The 16685-nt window shown below is 41.4% G+C and overlaps 1 protein-coding gene across 2 annotated transcripts in view; it reads left to right on the top strand.

Annotated features, from left to right (window-relative positions):
* The window catches only part of tacc2 (transforming, acidic coiled-coil containing protein 2), a 103061-nt gene that overhangs the window by 24100 nt on the left and 62276 nt on the right, over nt 1–16685 (top strand). For both annotated transcript variants that reach the window (XM_060925993.1, XM_060925992.1), the window contains exon 4: nt 5875–6153. In XM_060925993.1, the coding sequence (XP_060781976.1) occupies nt 5875–6153 (279 nt within the window). The remainder of the gene's footprint in view (nt 1–5874; nt 6154–16685) is intronic.

The following is a 16685-nucleotide window of genomic DNA, read 5'->3' as shown; positions in this document are numbered from 1 at the left end:
TTGTGTTTCCCGCTTGTGGTCTCGTCACTCGTCACTTCCAGAAGGGAAGTAAGTAGCTCGACTACGTAGCTCGATAGGGTTACATGCACTAAGTAGCTCGGCTACCATCGCATAATCTAGGTCGCGTAGCTCGATTACGAGAAATCCAGTTCGTTTCGATTTCAGCCGAGCTAAGGTGTATCCATGGCATTTAGAACTTCGATTTCAGTCGAGCTACGGCAGAAATTCGATTTTCTCGATGTGCATGTAAACACACTGAGTGAGACTTCTGCATCCGCCAACAGGTAGCTTGACCCACTCTTCCTGAGCAAACTGCTTTAGCTGTCTCAGGTTTGAAGGGTGCCTTCTCCACACTGCATGTTTCAGCTCTTTCCAGAGATATTCGATAAGATTCAGATCAGGGCTCATAGAAGGCGACTTCAGAATAGTCCAATGTTTTGTTCTTCACCATTTTTGGGTGCTTTTAGCTGTGTGTTTTGGGTTTCTATCCTGTTGGAGGTCCCATGGCCTGTGACTGAGGCAGAGCTTTCTGATACCGGGTAGTAGGTTTCGCTCCAGAATGCCTTGGTAGTCTTGAGATTTCATTGTGCCCTGCACAGATTCAATTCACCCCGTGCCAGATGCAGCAAAGCAGCCCCAAATCATAACCAAGCCTCCTCCGTCTTTCACAGTAGGTATGGTGTTCTTTTCTTTGAAAGCTTCATTTTTTTCTTCTGTGGACATACAACTGATATGACTTGCCAGTAAGCTTGAGTTCTGTCCCATCTGTCCAAAGGACATATTCACAGAAGCACTGTGGCTTGTCAGTGTGCATTTTAGTAAATACCAGTCTGGCTTTTTAAAAAGTTTTTCTTTCAACAATGGAGCCTTCCTAGGTTTTCTTTCACTGAGCTCACTGTCGTTCAGAAAGTGACGGATGGTACAATCAAACATTGATGTACCTTGGCCTTGGAGTTCAACTTTTATCTCTTTGGAAGTTGTCCTTGGCTCTTTCTCTACCATTGACACTATCCTTCTATTCAATCTTGCAGTCATGTCCAGGAAGGTTGGCTACAGTCACATGTAACTTAAATTTCTTAAGAATATTTGCAACTGTAACCACAGGAACATCAAGTTGCTTGGAGATGGTCTTATAGTCTTTGCCTTTAATATGCTTGTCTGTGATTTTCTTTCTGATTTCTTCAAACAACTCTTTTCTTTGCTTTCTCTGGTCGATGTTCAATGTGTTGCACATGACAATACAAAATAGAATAAAATAGAATAGAATGCCTTTATTGTCACTATACACATGTACAATGAGATTAAAGCATCTCCAATAACAGTGCAAACAGAGAGAGAGAGAGGAAGGGGGGGAGAAAAAAAAGGGGGGGTGTAAGGGGGGTAAGGTGCACAGTCTGAGGTGTATGTGTTGTGTTACACATTATGGAGTGAGGTATTGCACATAAAGTATTGCACAGAGACAGTCACATTATAAATTATTGCACGAGAGAGTCACATTATAAGATAAAATATTACACATTATGAAGTATTGCAAGGTAAGGTAAGGTGCACAGACTTGAGGTGTATGTGCTGTGTGTAAGGTGCACAGTCCTGAGGTGAATATGTTGCGTTTCACATTATGGAGTGTGGTATTGCGCATTATAAAAGTATTGCATAGAGAGTCATCTTATAAAGTACTGCACATTATAAATTAGTAAAATAGTAAAATAGTAAAATAAATAGACTATAAAGTCAGAGCATATCCGAGTTCAGGGCGGTTATGGCTTTTGGAAAGAAGCTGTTTTTTAATCGATTTGTCTTTGTCCTGATGCACCTGTAGCGCCTCCCTGAGGGCAACAGGTCGAACAGATCAAAGCCAGGGTGGGAGCTGTCCTTGATAATATTCTTAGCTCTGCTAAGGCAGCGGGAGGTGTAAATGTCCATCAGGGAGGGGAAAGGGCAGCCAATGATCTTCTGTGCTGCCTTAACTACCCTCTGGAGCCTCTCCCTGTCTACAGCAGTGCAGCTGCCGTACCATACTGTAATACAGTACGTCAGCATGCTCTCGATGGATGAGCGGTAGAAGGTCAGCAGCAGGTTGGAGCTTAAGTTGTACTTCCTGAGGACTCTCAGGAAGTGTAGCCGCTGCTGAGCCTTCTTAATGACTGCTGTAATGTTTGCTGAGATGTCGGTGGAGATGAGGACACTGAGAAACCGGAAGGTGTGGACCCTCTCCACATACACGTTGTTGATGTAGAGGGGGGCTAGGTCGGTGCTGTGCTTCCTGAAGTCAACAATGAGCTCTTTGGTTTTCTTGGTGTTCAGAGCGAGGTTATTTTCTGAACACCAGGCTGCCAACTTCAGGACCTCCTCTCTGTAGGCTGCCTCGTCTCCCTTTGAGATGAGTCCGACCACTGTGGTGTCGTCAGCAAACTTGACGATAAGGTTGTTGTTGTTGTGGGTCGGACTACAGTCGTGGGTGTAGAGGCAGTACAGGAGGGGGCTCAGCACACAGCCCTGTGGAGAGCCGGTGCTCAACGTGCGGGTGGAGGAGAAGCGGGGGTCAAGTCTCACAGTCTGGGGCCGGTTAGTAAGAAAGTCCTTTAACCAGGCACATGTGAGAGGGGGGAAGCCGAGAGTGTCCAATTTTCTAATAAGGATGGCCGGGATTATTGTATTAAAAGCTGAACTGTAATCCACAAAGAGTATGCGGACGTAGCTCTGCTGCTGCTCCAGGTGATTTAGCGCAGAGTGATGACTTTTCTCCATTTAAATAGATCAAATGACTGATTACAAGATTGAAGACACCTGTAATACTAATTAAGGTTAAACAATTAGTTTAAAATATCACTATAATCCAATTATTTATAATCTTTTCTAGGGGCACCAACAAATCTGTCCAGGCTATTTTAGAATCCATCCATCCATCCATCCATTATCTGTAGCCACTTATCCTGTCCTACAGGGTTGCAGGCAAGCTGGAGCCTATCCCAGCTGACTACGGGCGAAAGGCGGGGTACACCCTGGACAAGTCACCAGGTCATCGCAGGGCTGACACATAGACACAGACAACCATTCACACTCACATTCACACCTACGGTCAATTTAGAGCCACCAATTAGCCTAACCTGCATGTCTTTGGACTGTGGGGGAAACCGGAGCACCCAGAGCAAACCCACGTGGACACAGAGAGAGCATGCAAACTCCACACAGAAAGGCCCTCATCAGCCACTGGGCTTGAACCCAGGACCTTCTTGCTGTGAGGCGACAGTGCTAACCACTACACCACCATGCCGCCTGCTATTTTAGAATATCTTTGTAAAATAAACAATAAATCATTTCTTTTCACACTTTTTTGCTTTAGTCTATGACATGCAAAAGGCATGCAAGTATACATGCGAAAATTGCTTTTAATTTCATTACTTTTCAGGAGGAATAAAGCATTGTTTCAATGAGCTGTAAGGGTTCCAACAAATTTGTCCACTTCTGTATGCTCATGTGGATTTGTTTGCATGTGTCAGGGAGAGATAATTGTGCTGTTGTTCCTCTTTTACAAATTTCTATTGTTCTTGCAGTTCTCATTATATTCTAGATAAGTTACAGTAGACGTATGTTGAGTTGAAATGTCTATTATGAGATGAGTAGATATGAGATTGCTGTATGGGGCTTGTTGATTAAAAGATACAGTGTGTTGGAAATGCTAGTACTACGTTATGCTATGCACAGTTGTTGAAGGACTGTGTATGTCTGGAGGCTGAGATGCATAAGTGAGCTATATTTTTAGATTGTGGCAAGAGGCTGGCCCTCACTATGAGCAGCTGGAAGACTGTCTGCTGTCTACCCAGTTGGGCTTTTGTCATCTTTTTTTGGCCAATACCAATTATGATATATGATTTTTAGTGGCTTACATTTCATTTCTACGTTGGGGTTGAGGCAGTGTCACCTGACCCATGCTCCATCTTATGATTAAGGTTTTATGCAAAATATGTGGTTTTATGTTTATATTTATTGAGCTAAACTATGCTAGTAATTCAGCTGGAATACCATTTCAGTACTATATTCCAGTATAGCATTATATTCTAGATCAACATGATGCACCGTTCCCCTTACCAGAACTATCAATAATTATAAAAGGAACCAGTGAATCAGAAGGGGTTAAAACAAAGTTGCTTGAAATGCCTAACCCTGTACAATAAAACTTGACAATACAGAATCCAGGAAAGTTGTAGACAAGAACCGATCAGGAGTGATGTAGATGACATTTAAATATTTCCTTGAGGTTGTCAGTATGGTCCCAGTATGGCCAAGTTTACATTAGACCGTATCTGTCTCGTTTTCTTCGCGGATGCACTGTCCGTTCACATTAAAACGCCGGGAAACGGGAATCCGCCAGAGCCCACGTATTCAACTCAGTTCGTATTTGATCCGGTGCTGTGTAAACATTGAGATACGCGGATACGCTGTGCTGAGCTCTAGCTGACGTCGTCATTGGACAACGTCACTGTGACATCCACCTTCCTGATTCGCTGGCGTTGGTCATGTGACGCGACTGCTGAAAAACGGCGCGGACTTCCGCCTTGTATCACCTTTCATTAAAGAGTATAAAAGTATGAAAATACTGCAGATACTGATGCAAATACTGCCCATTGTGTAGTTATGATTGTCTTTAGGCTTGCCATCCTTCCACTTGCAAGTGGTAAGTGACTTGCGCATGCTGCCCGATATGCACTGGGATCACACACACAGCGGATCAGTCCCGAATCACTGCTCGTGCGCTTCACTCGTGCGCTCTGTGAGCTGCGCAGGGCCGGAGTGCGCACCCTCCAGAGGGCACTCGCTGTTCAGGGCGGAGTGATTTGGAGCGCAGCCGCTGAGGACGAAGCGATGAGCTGCACTGACACATTTCAACTTACGTGCCGAATTAGTCATGTGATTAGCGTATCCGTGTATTGGCGTTGCTGTGTGCACGCGAATCGTGTATTGGCGTTGCTGTGTGCACGCGAATCGTTTTAAAAACGTTAATCTGATGATCCGCTGATACGGTCTAATGTAAACCCCACACCAGTAGCACTGTATAATCCCAAATACTGGATACTGCATACAAACTACTTTTAAAACATTAAAATCCTACAGGATGTAGGGGCAGTCTGGCTGACAGGGTTTTCTTAAATTATCACTTAGCCTAACTTGTCATTTAGGAACAACTGAAAATCTTAGAAATACAATCCACGACAGTCACTGATGCAGACTCTAGGCTTGCTTTCTACTTGTCAAATTTTTGTGGGGAAAAAATGGTCGTATGATAGATAGTTTACTGTTAAGTGGGCACAGGCTTACCAATACTTGAGAGCTAAATATTGTGAAAACTTCACCTGGTATTTTTTCTCTCTTCAACTCCTCAATTTCAGTGAACCTGTGCCCTCTGTAGCCTCAGAAGCTTGTTCTTGGCCGACAGAAGTGGAACTTTATGTGGTCTTCTGATGTTGTAACCCATTTGACTCAGTGTTCAATATGAGATCTTTCTTGTTCACTACGGTTGTAAAGACTGGTTATTTGAGTTAATGTATGCTAACCAGTCTGGCCATTCTTCTCTGAACTCTTTCATCAACAAGGTGTTTCTGTCCACAGCGGAAACTACAGCTCACTGGATGTTTTTTGTTTATTGCTCCATTCTGCGTAAACTCCAGAAATAGAGTTGTGTGAGAAAATCCCATGAGATCATGAGCTGAAATACTCATACCAGCCCATCTGGCACTATCCATCAATCCATCTCTCTCTCTCTCTCTGTCTCTCTCACACACACAAAACAAGCCCTATGCTTTGCTTCTGTAAAGTGAATGATGTATTTTTCTCTCAAGCCCTCCTTACTCCTTTGTATACTTGTGTGTTGTCCAGGCCATTGCTTTCAGAATCAGCTGATGGGAGTGAGTCTGTCCTTTCCTTCCCCCCACCCCCAGAGGAGGACACGTTGCCGCCTGTTCTCCCTGCTCACCTGTTCTGTGACAGCACTGAATTCCCCACGCCACCACCCACACCCCCAGAGAGTGTTCCTCTAGAGCCTGAACTTGAGTCTGCACCTCCTGCTTCTTCCTTTAACCCAGATCAGGTCCCGAGCGCTGCAGCTGTCCTCCTACCTCAGCTCCAGCACGACCAGCAGCCAGGACCTCCAGCCAGGTACACAGCTCTGCAATCTCTTATTCAACAGTTACATTTATTCTTGTGTGAAATGCATGTGTAAGAGTGCAGCTGTTGGTTGAGACAAATGTAACCTCACACAAACTGGATCTTCACAATGAGTTGAGGTTGAAAGGTAATCTGATAAGCGACAAATGTTAAGTTTTCTCTTCTACATGTAGATGTTGATGGAGGCAACGACTTCCCAAGAGTGCTGATTCACTGCTAATGTTTTTGTGCTCTCTGGCTGCCTGTCTTAATTAATACAACACTCGCATAGGTGGCCTCTCTGTTCTTTGTGTGAGTCTTAGGCCTGTTGCTGCCAAGAAGAGACATCATTCACTTTTAGCTGTCTAATGCAGATTTTCCTTGCAGATGAATAATAATGGCAGCTTTTACTAAAGCCTTAATGCGACATGCGGAGATATACTGAGCTAGCTAACGCTTCCTCAGCATTCCCTCCCTGCTGATTCTCATAAAAATGGCAGCAGAGTAATGCAGACTTAAGACAGAAATTTATAGACGTCTAATTCTTATGCACATTATAAATTTCACAAGGTAAAGGCGGAGCCTTTTAACCTTTATATTTTTATTCCCTTCATGCCTTTTTGCTGCTCTGATGTTTACTGTCGTATTTTTGCTCACAGATATATTTGAGGTATATTGGTCACAGATGAAGCATTTCACTAGCACTGCTTTGTTTGGATAGAGGACAGGATGACTCAGCCACGTTGACACTGTGTGAATAGCACGCATTTTCCTTTTCTGAGGTAGAGGTTGGGTGTGCTGCGCTCTGTAGCACTGCCTGGCTCCATCTACACACTACTGCCCACTACAGTATATATTGAGTGAATGCATGTAGAAGGAGATAAATCTGCAATATGATGACTGTCATTTTAATTGCGGAAAATCTCTGCTGAAAGAATGTGTTGACACTCAGGGTGTTCTTTATGGGAAATAAAGATATAAATATATATTATATGGGAAATTGTGTGTGTATATATATGTTTTTAACACTTTTTTTTGTTTACCACATAATTCCATATATGGTCCATATGTTATTTCATAGTTTTGGTGTCTTCAGTATTGTTCTACAATGTAGAAAATAGTCAAAATACAGAAAAACTATGAATGAGTAGGTGTGTCCAAACTTTTGACTGAGATAATATACAGATTTCATGCAGTGAAACGTTTTATTTATCCATCCATTATCTGTAGCCACTTATCCTGTGTAGGGTCGCAGGCAAGCTGGAGCCTATCCCAGCTGACTATGGGCGAGAGGCGGGGTACACCCTGGACAAGTCGCCAGGTTATTGCAAGGCTGACACAGAGACAAACAACCATTCACACTCAGGGTCAATTTAGAGCCACCAATTAACCTAACCTGCACGATTTTGGACTGTGGGGGAAACCAGAGCACCCAGAGGAAACCCACACGGGGAGAACATGCAAACCCCACACAGAAAGGCCCTCGTCGGCCGCTGGGCTCGAGCACAGGACCTTCTGGCTGTAAGGCAACAGCGCTAACCACTACACTACCATACCGCCCTCGTTTGTATTTATTTATTTATTTATTTATTAGGTCATGGTGTATTTATTAAAATATTATACCTATTCATCTCGGGGCGGCACGGTGGTGTAGTGGTGAGCACTGTCACCTCATAGCAAGAAGGTCCGGGTTCAAGCCCAGCGGCCGGTGAGGGCCTTTCTGTGTGGAGTTTGCATGTTCTCCCCGTGTCCACGTGGGTTTCCTCCGGGTGCTCCGGTTTCCCCCACAGTCCAAAGACATGCAGGTTAGGTTAACTGGTGACTCTAAATTGACCGTAGGTGTGAATGTGAGTGTGAATGGTTGTCTGTGTCTATGCGTCAGCCCTGCGATGACCTGGCGACTTGTCCAGGGTGTACCCCGCCTTTCGCCCGTAGTCAGCTGGGATAGGCTCCAGCTTGCCTGTGACCCTGTAGAACAGGATAAGCGGCTACAGATAATGGATGGATGGATATTTATGGATACTTATGTCCATCCATCCATATTTTTTATATATATTGTATATATACAAAAGAACTGTACACAATATTAGTTATGCATTTGCATAATGCTACTCATAAAACATCCTGCTTCATGTATTTCGTCATTGCCCTGTGGCCCTACTTTCAATATACTGCATACTGATTATGTAGAACCTATGCATTTTGGCCATGACAATACACATTTCTGTCAGCATAAAGTGCCATTAATATATCCACTAAGAATGCAAAGATCTATGAATAAGTATGAATGTACACGGTGGAATGTCCCCATGTCCTCCCACCATCCAAATTTCATCCTAACTTACATACACTATACTCCTGCTTGTGTTAAACTGCACTATTATCAAGTGGCAACATTGAGGAATGTAAGTAGCAATACCTCTTTGGACCTCAGACTGCCTCACAGTTTTTAAAAACAGTGATTAGTTTATGTATCAAAATAGTCAATTCAATTATCATATTGTATTTACTGACATGGTATTGTATTTATGCAGGTAGCATGGTGATGCAGTGGTTAGCACTGTTGCCTCACAGCAAGAAGGTCCTTGGTTCAAACCTCATGGCTGACAGGGAGGCCTTTCTGTGTGCATGCTTGCATGTTCTCCCTGTGTCTGTGTGGGTTTCCTCTGGGTGCTCTGTTTTCCCCCACAGTCCAAAGACATGCAGAGGAAAGATTGGAGAGAGTTGCATCAAGAAGCGCATCCAATGTAAAACCAATGCCAAATCAAATATGTGGAACAGATTCGGAAGAAGATTTACTGACACTGCTAATGAAACTGTACTGTAGGGTTACTTTCGCTAGCAGGTCAGAGAGTTGGATTTCAATAGCTGAGTCTCAATTTGCTTGACATATAAGCTGAATTATTTATTAAACTATCTTAACATGTCATTGTGTCCTAAGAATTAGCATAGTTTAGTATATTAGAGAGAATGCCAGGTCAAGAATTGTCTTTGAGAATATTTTGTAAAATCACATCAGATACTAAGCTTATAGGTGGCCCCTGAAATTAATTTTATATCAAAGTACTGAGAACATCTCTGTATCATTGGAAATATTGACTGTAATTTTAATTTAAAATTGAAATACAAGTTCCAATCAAGTACCAATCTATATAATCCTACTGAGCCCAAAAGGAGTTAATTGTTTAAAATTCATGGGAGTGAATGATATTTTTAAAACATTATAGTCAAAGAATAACAACGCATGGTAAATATGCTAGGTTGAATTTGTTAAATCTGTTAAATAATCCAATTAGCTGAAAACACAAGTGGGAAAACTCAAGAGAAACATTATAGGACACCAGCATTGGATGCATAGAAACAAGCAAATACACAAACAGCAATCACTCACTCATTTCTTCCAGCTTGTCCCACTTATGTATGTGAGGTTGCTGCCATGTGGACCCTATAGATGACTTACAGCCACGTGATCAAAAATGTGCTACGTCATGAGCGTCTGCCGTAATGGTGGGTATACAAAGCAACTAGTATGGCAGCTGCTGAAAGCGTGTCTGTAAACAATACTGAATTTTCTCAGTATTATCACGATTTGAATGGTCGAGCGAAGATTCAATCCAGAGAGAAGATAGATATGTGTGGTTTTGACCCATATTATTGAAAAAAGTCAGACTTTTCTGAAGATAAGACGCTTCTACCGACCATCGAGTATCCAGATATCGCATTCTATCTGGTTTGGCTACCGAAGAATCAAGTCTGACCTTGAGACAAAACATAGCCCATTTTCTGAGTAGGTGCCCAGTCTGGATTGTTTCTATTGTATAATTTTGCTGCCGCTCCTAGAAGCGAAATGCTAATACACGTGTTAAAATTATAACAACGACCGAGTGAACCATGACAAGAGAACACTCATTTTATAGCAAAATTCTAGCAACACGAAATAAAATTCTTCCATGATATTATTGAGAAAGCTTTTGAATCTAACCTGAGATAAAATGATTACTGCAAACATGAGCTGTTTTGGTTTTATCCTCTGTTAGGTCAGCCCTGCCAATGTTGTTCAGCCGTGTTCATCTCCTCTCCGTACTAAGCCTCAGCGTTTCCTCACCCTCCTTCCGAATCATGGACAGAATTCTAAAAAATCAGAACGTGCCACGGTCACGAGTACTGTTGTGACCACAACCACATACAGCACAAAGATATGGCATAGCTAAAAGAACACTTAAAGCAGTGGAAAAACAAAGAGTTGTGCACACGTGACTATATGTTTTGTATGGAATGTCGCTTAACCCTGCATTTGTATATCCACCAACATGGCCGACTTCCAGGTTTCTATTTTGCTTTGACATCACTCGCAAGTCAAGGATTGATCCACATGTCATAACTGGAGCATAGCTTTATGCCAGATGCCCTTCCTGCCACAACCCTACCATTTCCGGGCTTGGGAAACAACCATTCACACCTATGGACAATTTAGAGCCTCCAATTAGCCTAACCTGCATGTCTTTGGACTGTGGGGGAAACTGAAGCACCCGGAGGAAACACATGCAAACTCCACATAGAAAGGCCCCTGCTGACCACTGGGCTCGAACCCAGAACCTTCTTCCTGTGAGGCGACAGTGCTAACCACTACACCACCGTGCCGCCCCAAATACACAAACAACAATAAAAGAAAACAAAAATCTGCTAGCCAGGTTTTTTTATTTGCCTTTGGAATGCTTTCAGATGTGTGCAATAAATTAACTTAAGTCACTATTTCTTCATATATCAGGCATTTCTACTGAAATTAATGTTTCACAGCCCTCACATAAGAAAGCCACAGATGAGCGTTTTCTTAGCGAAACAGGAAAGCTTACTTTAATGTCAGCCTTTTTAGTCATTGTTTTTATAAATTATATCATTAAGTCTGCTCTAGTACTAGGCTTATCACCTACTCCATCACCCTAGTATGATGGACAGGTAGAGTAGAATGGTTGTGCTGCAATTTTTGGCTGTGTTGCTTTATTGCCTTGTTTTCCTCTGGATACAGAAATATAGTCTGCAGTTACAGCATATGTGAAGGCTCACTGTTTCTCCCTCCGTTTCTGAGTCACTTTGACAGACTGCACCGTCAGCATCTGTTTGTTATTGGTGTATTCCAGTTACAGTAGACATCAAATTAACATTGACGAAGCTTTTCTTTTCTCTTAAAGCTGCAACTTACAGTGGTGCTTGAAAGTTTGTGAACCCTTTAGAATTTTCTATATTTCTGCATAAAGATGAACTAAAACATCATCAGATTTTCACACAGGTCCTAAAAGTAGATAAAGAGAACACAGTTAAACAAATGAGACAAAAATATACTTGGTCATTTATTTATTGAGGAAAATGATCCAATATTACATATCTGTGAGTGGCAAAAGTACAGTATGTGAACCTTTGCTTTCAGTATCTGGTGTGACCCCCTTGTGCAGCAATAACTGCAAATAAACGTTTCCACTAACTGTTGATCAGTCCTGCATACCAGGTTGGAGGAATTTTAGCCCATTCCTCCGTACAGAACAGCTTCAACTCTGGGATGTTGGTGGGTTTCCTCACATGAACTGCTCGCTTCAGGTCTTTCCACAACATTTTGATTGGATTAAGGTCAGGACTTTGACTTGGCCATTCCAAAACATTAATTGTATTCTTCTTTAACCATTCTTTGGTAAAACAACTTGTGTGCTTCGGGTCGTTGTCTTGCTGCATGACCCACCTTCTCTTGAGATTCAGTTCATGGACAGATGTCCTGACATTTTCCTTTAGAATTCACTGGTATAATTCAGAATTCATTGTTCCATCAATGATGGCAAGCCGTCCTGGCCCAGATGCAGCAAAACAGGGCCAAAGCATGATACTACCACCACCATGTTTCACGGATGGGATAAGGTTCTTATGCTGGAATGCAGTGTTTTCCTTTCTCCAAACATAACGCTTCTCATTTAAACCAAAAAGTTCTATTTTGGCCTCATCCATCCACAAAACATTTTTCCAATACCCTTCTGGTTTGTCTATGTGATCTTTAGCAAACTGCAGATGAGCAGCAATGTTCTTTTTGGAGAGCAGTGGCTTTCTCCTTGCAACCTTGCCATGCACACCATTGTTGTTCAGTGTTCTCCTGATGGTGGACTCATGAACATTAGCTTTAGCCAATGTGAGAGAGGCCTTCAGTTGCTTAGAAGTTACCCTGGGGTCCTTTGTGACCTCGCTGAATATTACATGCCTTGCTCTTGGAGTGATCTTTGTTGGTCGACCACTCCTGGGGAGGGGAACAATGGTCTTGAATTTCCTCCATTTGTACACAATCTGTCTGACTGTGGATTGGTGGAGTCCAAACTCTTTAGAGATGGTTTTGTAACCTTTTCCAGCCTGATGAGCATCAACAACACTTTTTCTGAGGTATTCAGAAATCTCCTTTGTTCGTGCCATGATACACTTCCACAAATGTATTGTGAAGATCAGACTTTGATAGATCCCTGTTCTTTAAATAAAACAGGGTGCCCACTCACACCTGATTGTCATCCCATTGATTGAAAACACCTGACTCTAATTTCACCTTCAAATGAACTGCTAATCCTAGAGGTTCACATACTTTTGCCACTCACAGATATGTAATATTGGATCATTTTCCTCAATAAATAAATTACCAAGTATAATATTTTTGTCTCATTTGTTTAACTGGGTTCTCTTTATCTACTTTTAGGACTTGTGTGAAAATCTGATGATGTTTTCGGTCATATTTATGCAGAAATACAGAAAATTCTAAAGGGTCCACAAACTTTCAAGCACCACACTGCAAAAAAACCTGAAAACTGAATTTGAGGAGAAAATTCCTTAACACTAATGAAATTATCTTGCTGCATTGGCAGATAATTTACTTGACAAGACATCTTGGAATAAGTTGGTTACAATCTAGAACTAGTTTTAATAATCTCAGAGTTGGTGTCTTGTATTCTTCTACACTGCAAAAATGATAAGTTAGAATATCTTGAATATAGTTGAAATGATTTCCTATTAGAAGAATACAAGACACCAACTCTGAGATTATTAAAACTAGTTCTAGATTGTAACCAACTTATTCCAACATGTCTTGTCAAGTAAAATTATCTGTCCATGCAGCAAGATAATTTTACTAGTATTAAGGAATTTTCTCCTCAAACTCAGTTTTCAGTTTTTTTTGCAGTGCACTGTATTTTCATTATTAGTATACTGCTATTATTTTTAGCTCATGGGATGACTTTATGACTGGCTGCAAAAGATCTTGGTGTTTTCAGTTTAGAGATATCTAGGGTTAGAACACAGATGGGGATAAATTAATTCTGAGCTGTACCAGTTGACCATGGTTGTGGGTTGAGATTTAAGTGGCTCTGATGGGGACTCATTATTGTGGCATGGATGGCAGGAGCTTCTGTCACAAACACTGCTTAATTAGCTATGTTTGAATATGAACAGTGACTAAAGTAATCTGCATTAAGATCTGTAGAAAAGAGTTGGGAATTGTGGTCAAAACATGCATTCAATGACTGTGATGCTCATTTATTAAAATGATTATACAACTGACATGATCAAACTGTCAGCCAGAACAATATCTCCACATCTACATCGATAGGGATTTGTTGCTGTTTATAAATCCCTAATAACTAAGGCAAATGCACATTTGAGAGTTTAGTGGTTCAATAACTATAATCACTGCTCTCCAAAGATGTGAAATAACCTGGTCAGATGAGTCATCCTTCTCTATCTTCTTAACAAGTGGGTGAGTGCAATTTGGCGAACACCAAGATAATGGAACAAGCTTGAATGCCTGAATTAACCTATACAGCGAGGGGAAACGGGTTCTGTTAAGCTGTAGGGGAATTTTGCTGATATGGTTTAGAGGGAAGGGTCATTGCTAATCAGCGAATCAATACAAAGTTTTTGTGACTCATTATCTTTTTTCAATGATGAAACATTTATCCTGATGTGAGTGGTTTCTTCCAGGATGACAAAGTTCTCATCCATAGGGCAAAAGGGCTTACAGAATAGTTTGAGCATGAAAATAGTGTAAATCATATGCTATGGCCTTCACAATCACAGACTGACTTGTTTATGAGGACTCTCCTCCAACACTACCATCAATATTCCATCTGATTCCATCCAGCTTTTGAATGTTCATTATTTTAGTACACCTCCAGAGACTTGTGTTCTCTATGCTGAGGTGCTTTGAAGTCCTAAATAAGTTTAATTGAAATTCATGCCAGACTTTCTCCATGGTAGACCAGGTTGCTCTTGGGAAAGGTATGTATAACAGCAGGGAAGAGTAGTGCCACATTACTGTGTTCAGCTCATGCTTGGTGAGAAATCTGTATACCAGTCTAAACTTTGGTGTGTTCTTTATTCCATCCATCCATTTTAGCATATCACTACAGTGACGTGGCCGCTCTGACGGCTTCAGCCATCAAAGTTTCTAGGGAACATTACAGTAGTGGTTTCCCATTGCCTTCTACTGGATTATTATAGAGGTTTTGTCCTCTCAACCAGTTACACTCACATTCACACCTATGGACAATTTAGAGCCGCCACCAATTTGCCTAACCTGCATGTCTTTGGATTGTGGGGGAAACCGGAGCACCCGGAGGAAACCCACACAGACACGGGGAGAACATGCAAACTCCACACAGAAAGACCCCCATCGACCACTGGGCTCGAACTCGGAACCTTCTTGCTGTGAGGCGACTGTGCTAACCACTGCACCACCGTGTATTATAGCAACAAAAATAAAGATATTCCTATGTGTATTATTTTGTACCTTATTTGGGGTGCTTTCCATTTACTTATTATTATTATTATTATTATTATTATTATTATTATTAATTATTTTTTTTTTTTTAATTTACCACAAGCTAAGCGATCAAAGCAAAAGCTATGGATACCACCAAACACTTCATTTTGCACAACAGAGCCATGAACTACCATCTAACAATGTATATATATGTAACTGTATAGTTATACAGAAGTAATTAACATTATTAGCTTATTACTATTATTTTCAGCTGGGTCACATTATAACTGATTTTGTGATTTAAAGGCAAAGCAGGTGATTTTAGTGAAACCAGCTCCTATCTGGTAAGCTAGATTTTGAAAGTATCCGTCTGAAAAATCCCATGCCTCCCTTCAGTCCTCCATCAAAGCCACTTCTCAAAAACACATGAATGCACACTGCCTGATTACTGCTGAAGAATAAGTTCACGAGAGAGAGAGTATTGGGAGAGAGGAGTGTCGCGCATCACTGTCATAACCAACTAACAAAATACCGCCAAAAAACAAAACAAACCAGATAACTCCCTCGGTTGTCAGTATTGTTGAAAAGCCATACTGATGTTCACTCTGGTATGACCTCTTGCTTTTGCTGCCTTCATGTGCTAGTCTGAAGGTCCTACTTCCCATGAGGATTATTTCAGAATTAGGAGTATTTCAGGTGTATTTCAGGCCGGTATTCAGAATTAGGAATATTTAATGTTCAACTGCTTTGTTGTCTGAGTGAAATGAAAAATACCGGATGCAAGATTCCTTTTCGCTTGTTTCTTGGGGAAATCCTATTTTGATTCCATGACACATATGCTAATCAAGCAATATCATATAAGCGTGAGTGCTGTTGTACTTGAATATGAGCATGGCTGGGATTCGGTTGTTGGAATAAGGTCTCAGATTAGGTGCTATAGCTAATCACAGCTGTGCTGATATTCAGTTACCACAGCACGACCTCTAGTGTGATATTGCTTTTACACAACAGTTCTATAAATAAGAAATTAATATTGAGTAAGTGCCATTTTGGCCACAATATGGCCAAATATTGTGCTTTAGCAATATGTCTGCCTAGCCTTGTGGAAGACCCTGGTTATGTGTAATGAGTGCACAGGCAGAGTGTGTGCAGGTAGACAGGCAGATAGGCAATCCTGTCATTTCATTCAGATGGATAATGAAAATAGGATTTCAAGAAATATAAAGAAAAAATTCTGAAAAAAATCTACCATGCTTTTAAAAGGTTGGTAGATTTTCCTAGACAAATCAAAGGAAAAATCATTTAACCCCTTCAATGCCCTTGGATGAGTCACATACGTCATGAAATCTTTTACCGCTTTGCCTTATGACGTACGCTACTCGTCATAAACACCTCCTTTTATGTACCTTACATGGGACATTTACTTCACAGTGACACATATGAATTACAGTCAAAGCCTAAAATATTCTTCCGTCATAAGGCACAGCTGTAAAAGATTTCATGACGTACGTGACTCGTCCAAGGGCATTGAAGGGGTTAATGTTGAACAGGCTGGGCTGACCTCAGTTTTGGGTCAAGATGGCAAGAGGAAAAGATGTAGATGACTTTGAAAAGAGGATTCATTATTGGGGTATGGATTCAGGAGCTTCGGTTACAAAGACTGCAAAACTGTCGGTGTTTCAACAGGACCAGTGATGAAATTGATGTACATTTAGATTTATGAGAAAGACATCAGTAAATAGATATGGAAGTTGTGGTCAAAGTGCAT

The sequence above is a fragment of the Neoarius graeffei genome, chromosome 7 (genome assembly GCF_027579695.1).
Source record: "Neoarius graeffei isolate fNeoGra1 chromosome 7, fNeoGra1.pri, whole genome shotgun sequence".
Taxonomy (NCBI): Eukaryota; Metazoa; Chordata; class Actinopteri; order Siluriformes; family Ariidae; genus Neoarius; species Neoarius graeffei.
Note: the sequence above shows the minus strand (reverse complement) of the source record. Positions and strands in the feature narration are given on the sequence as shown.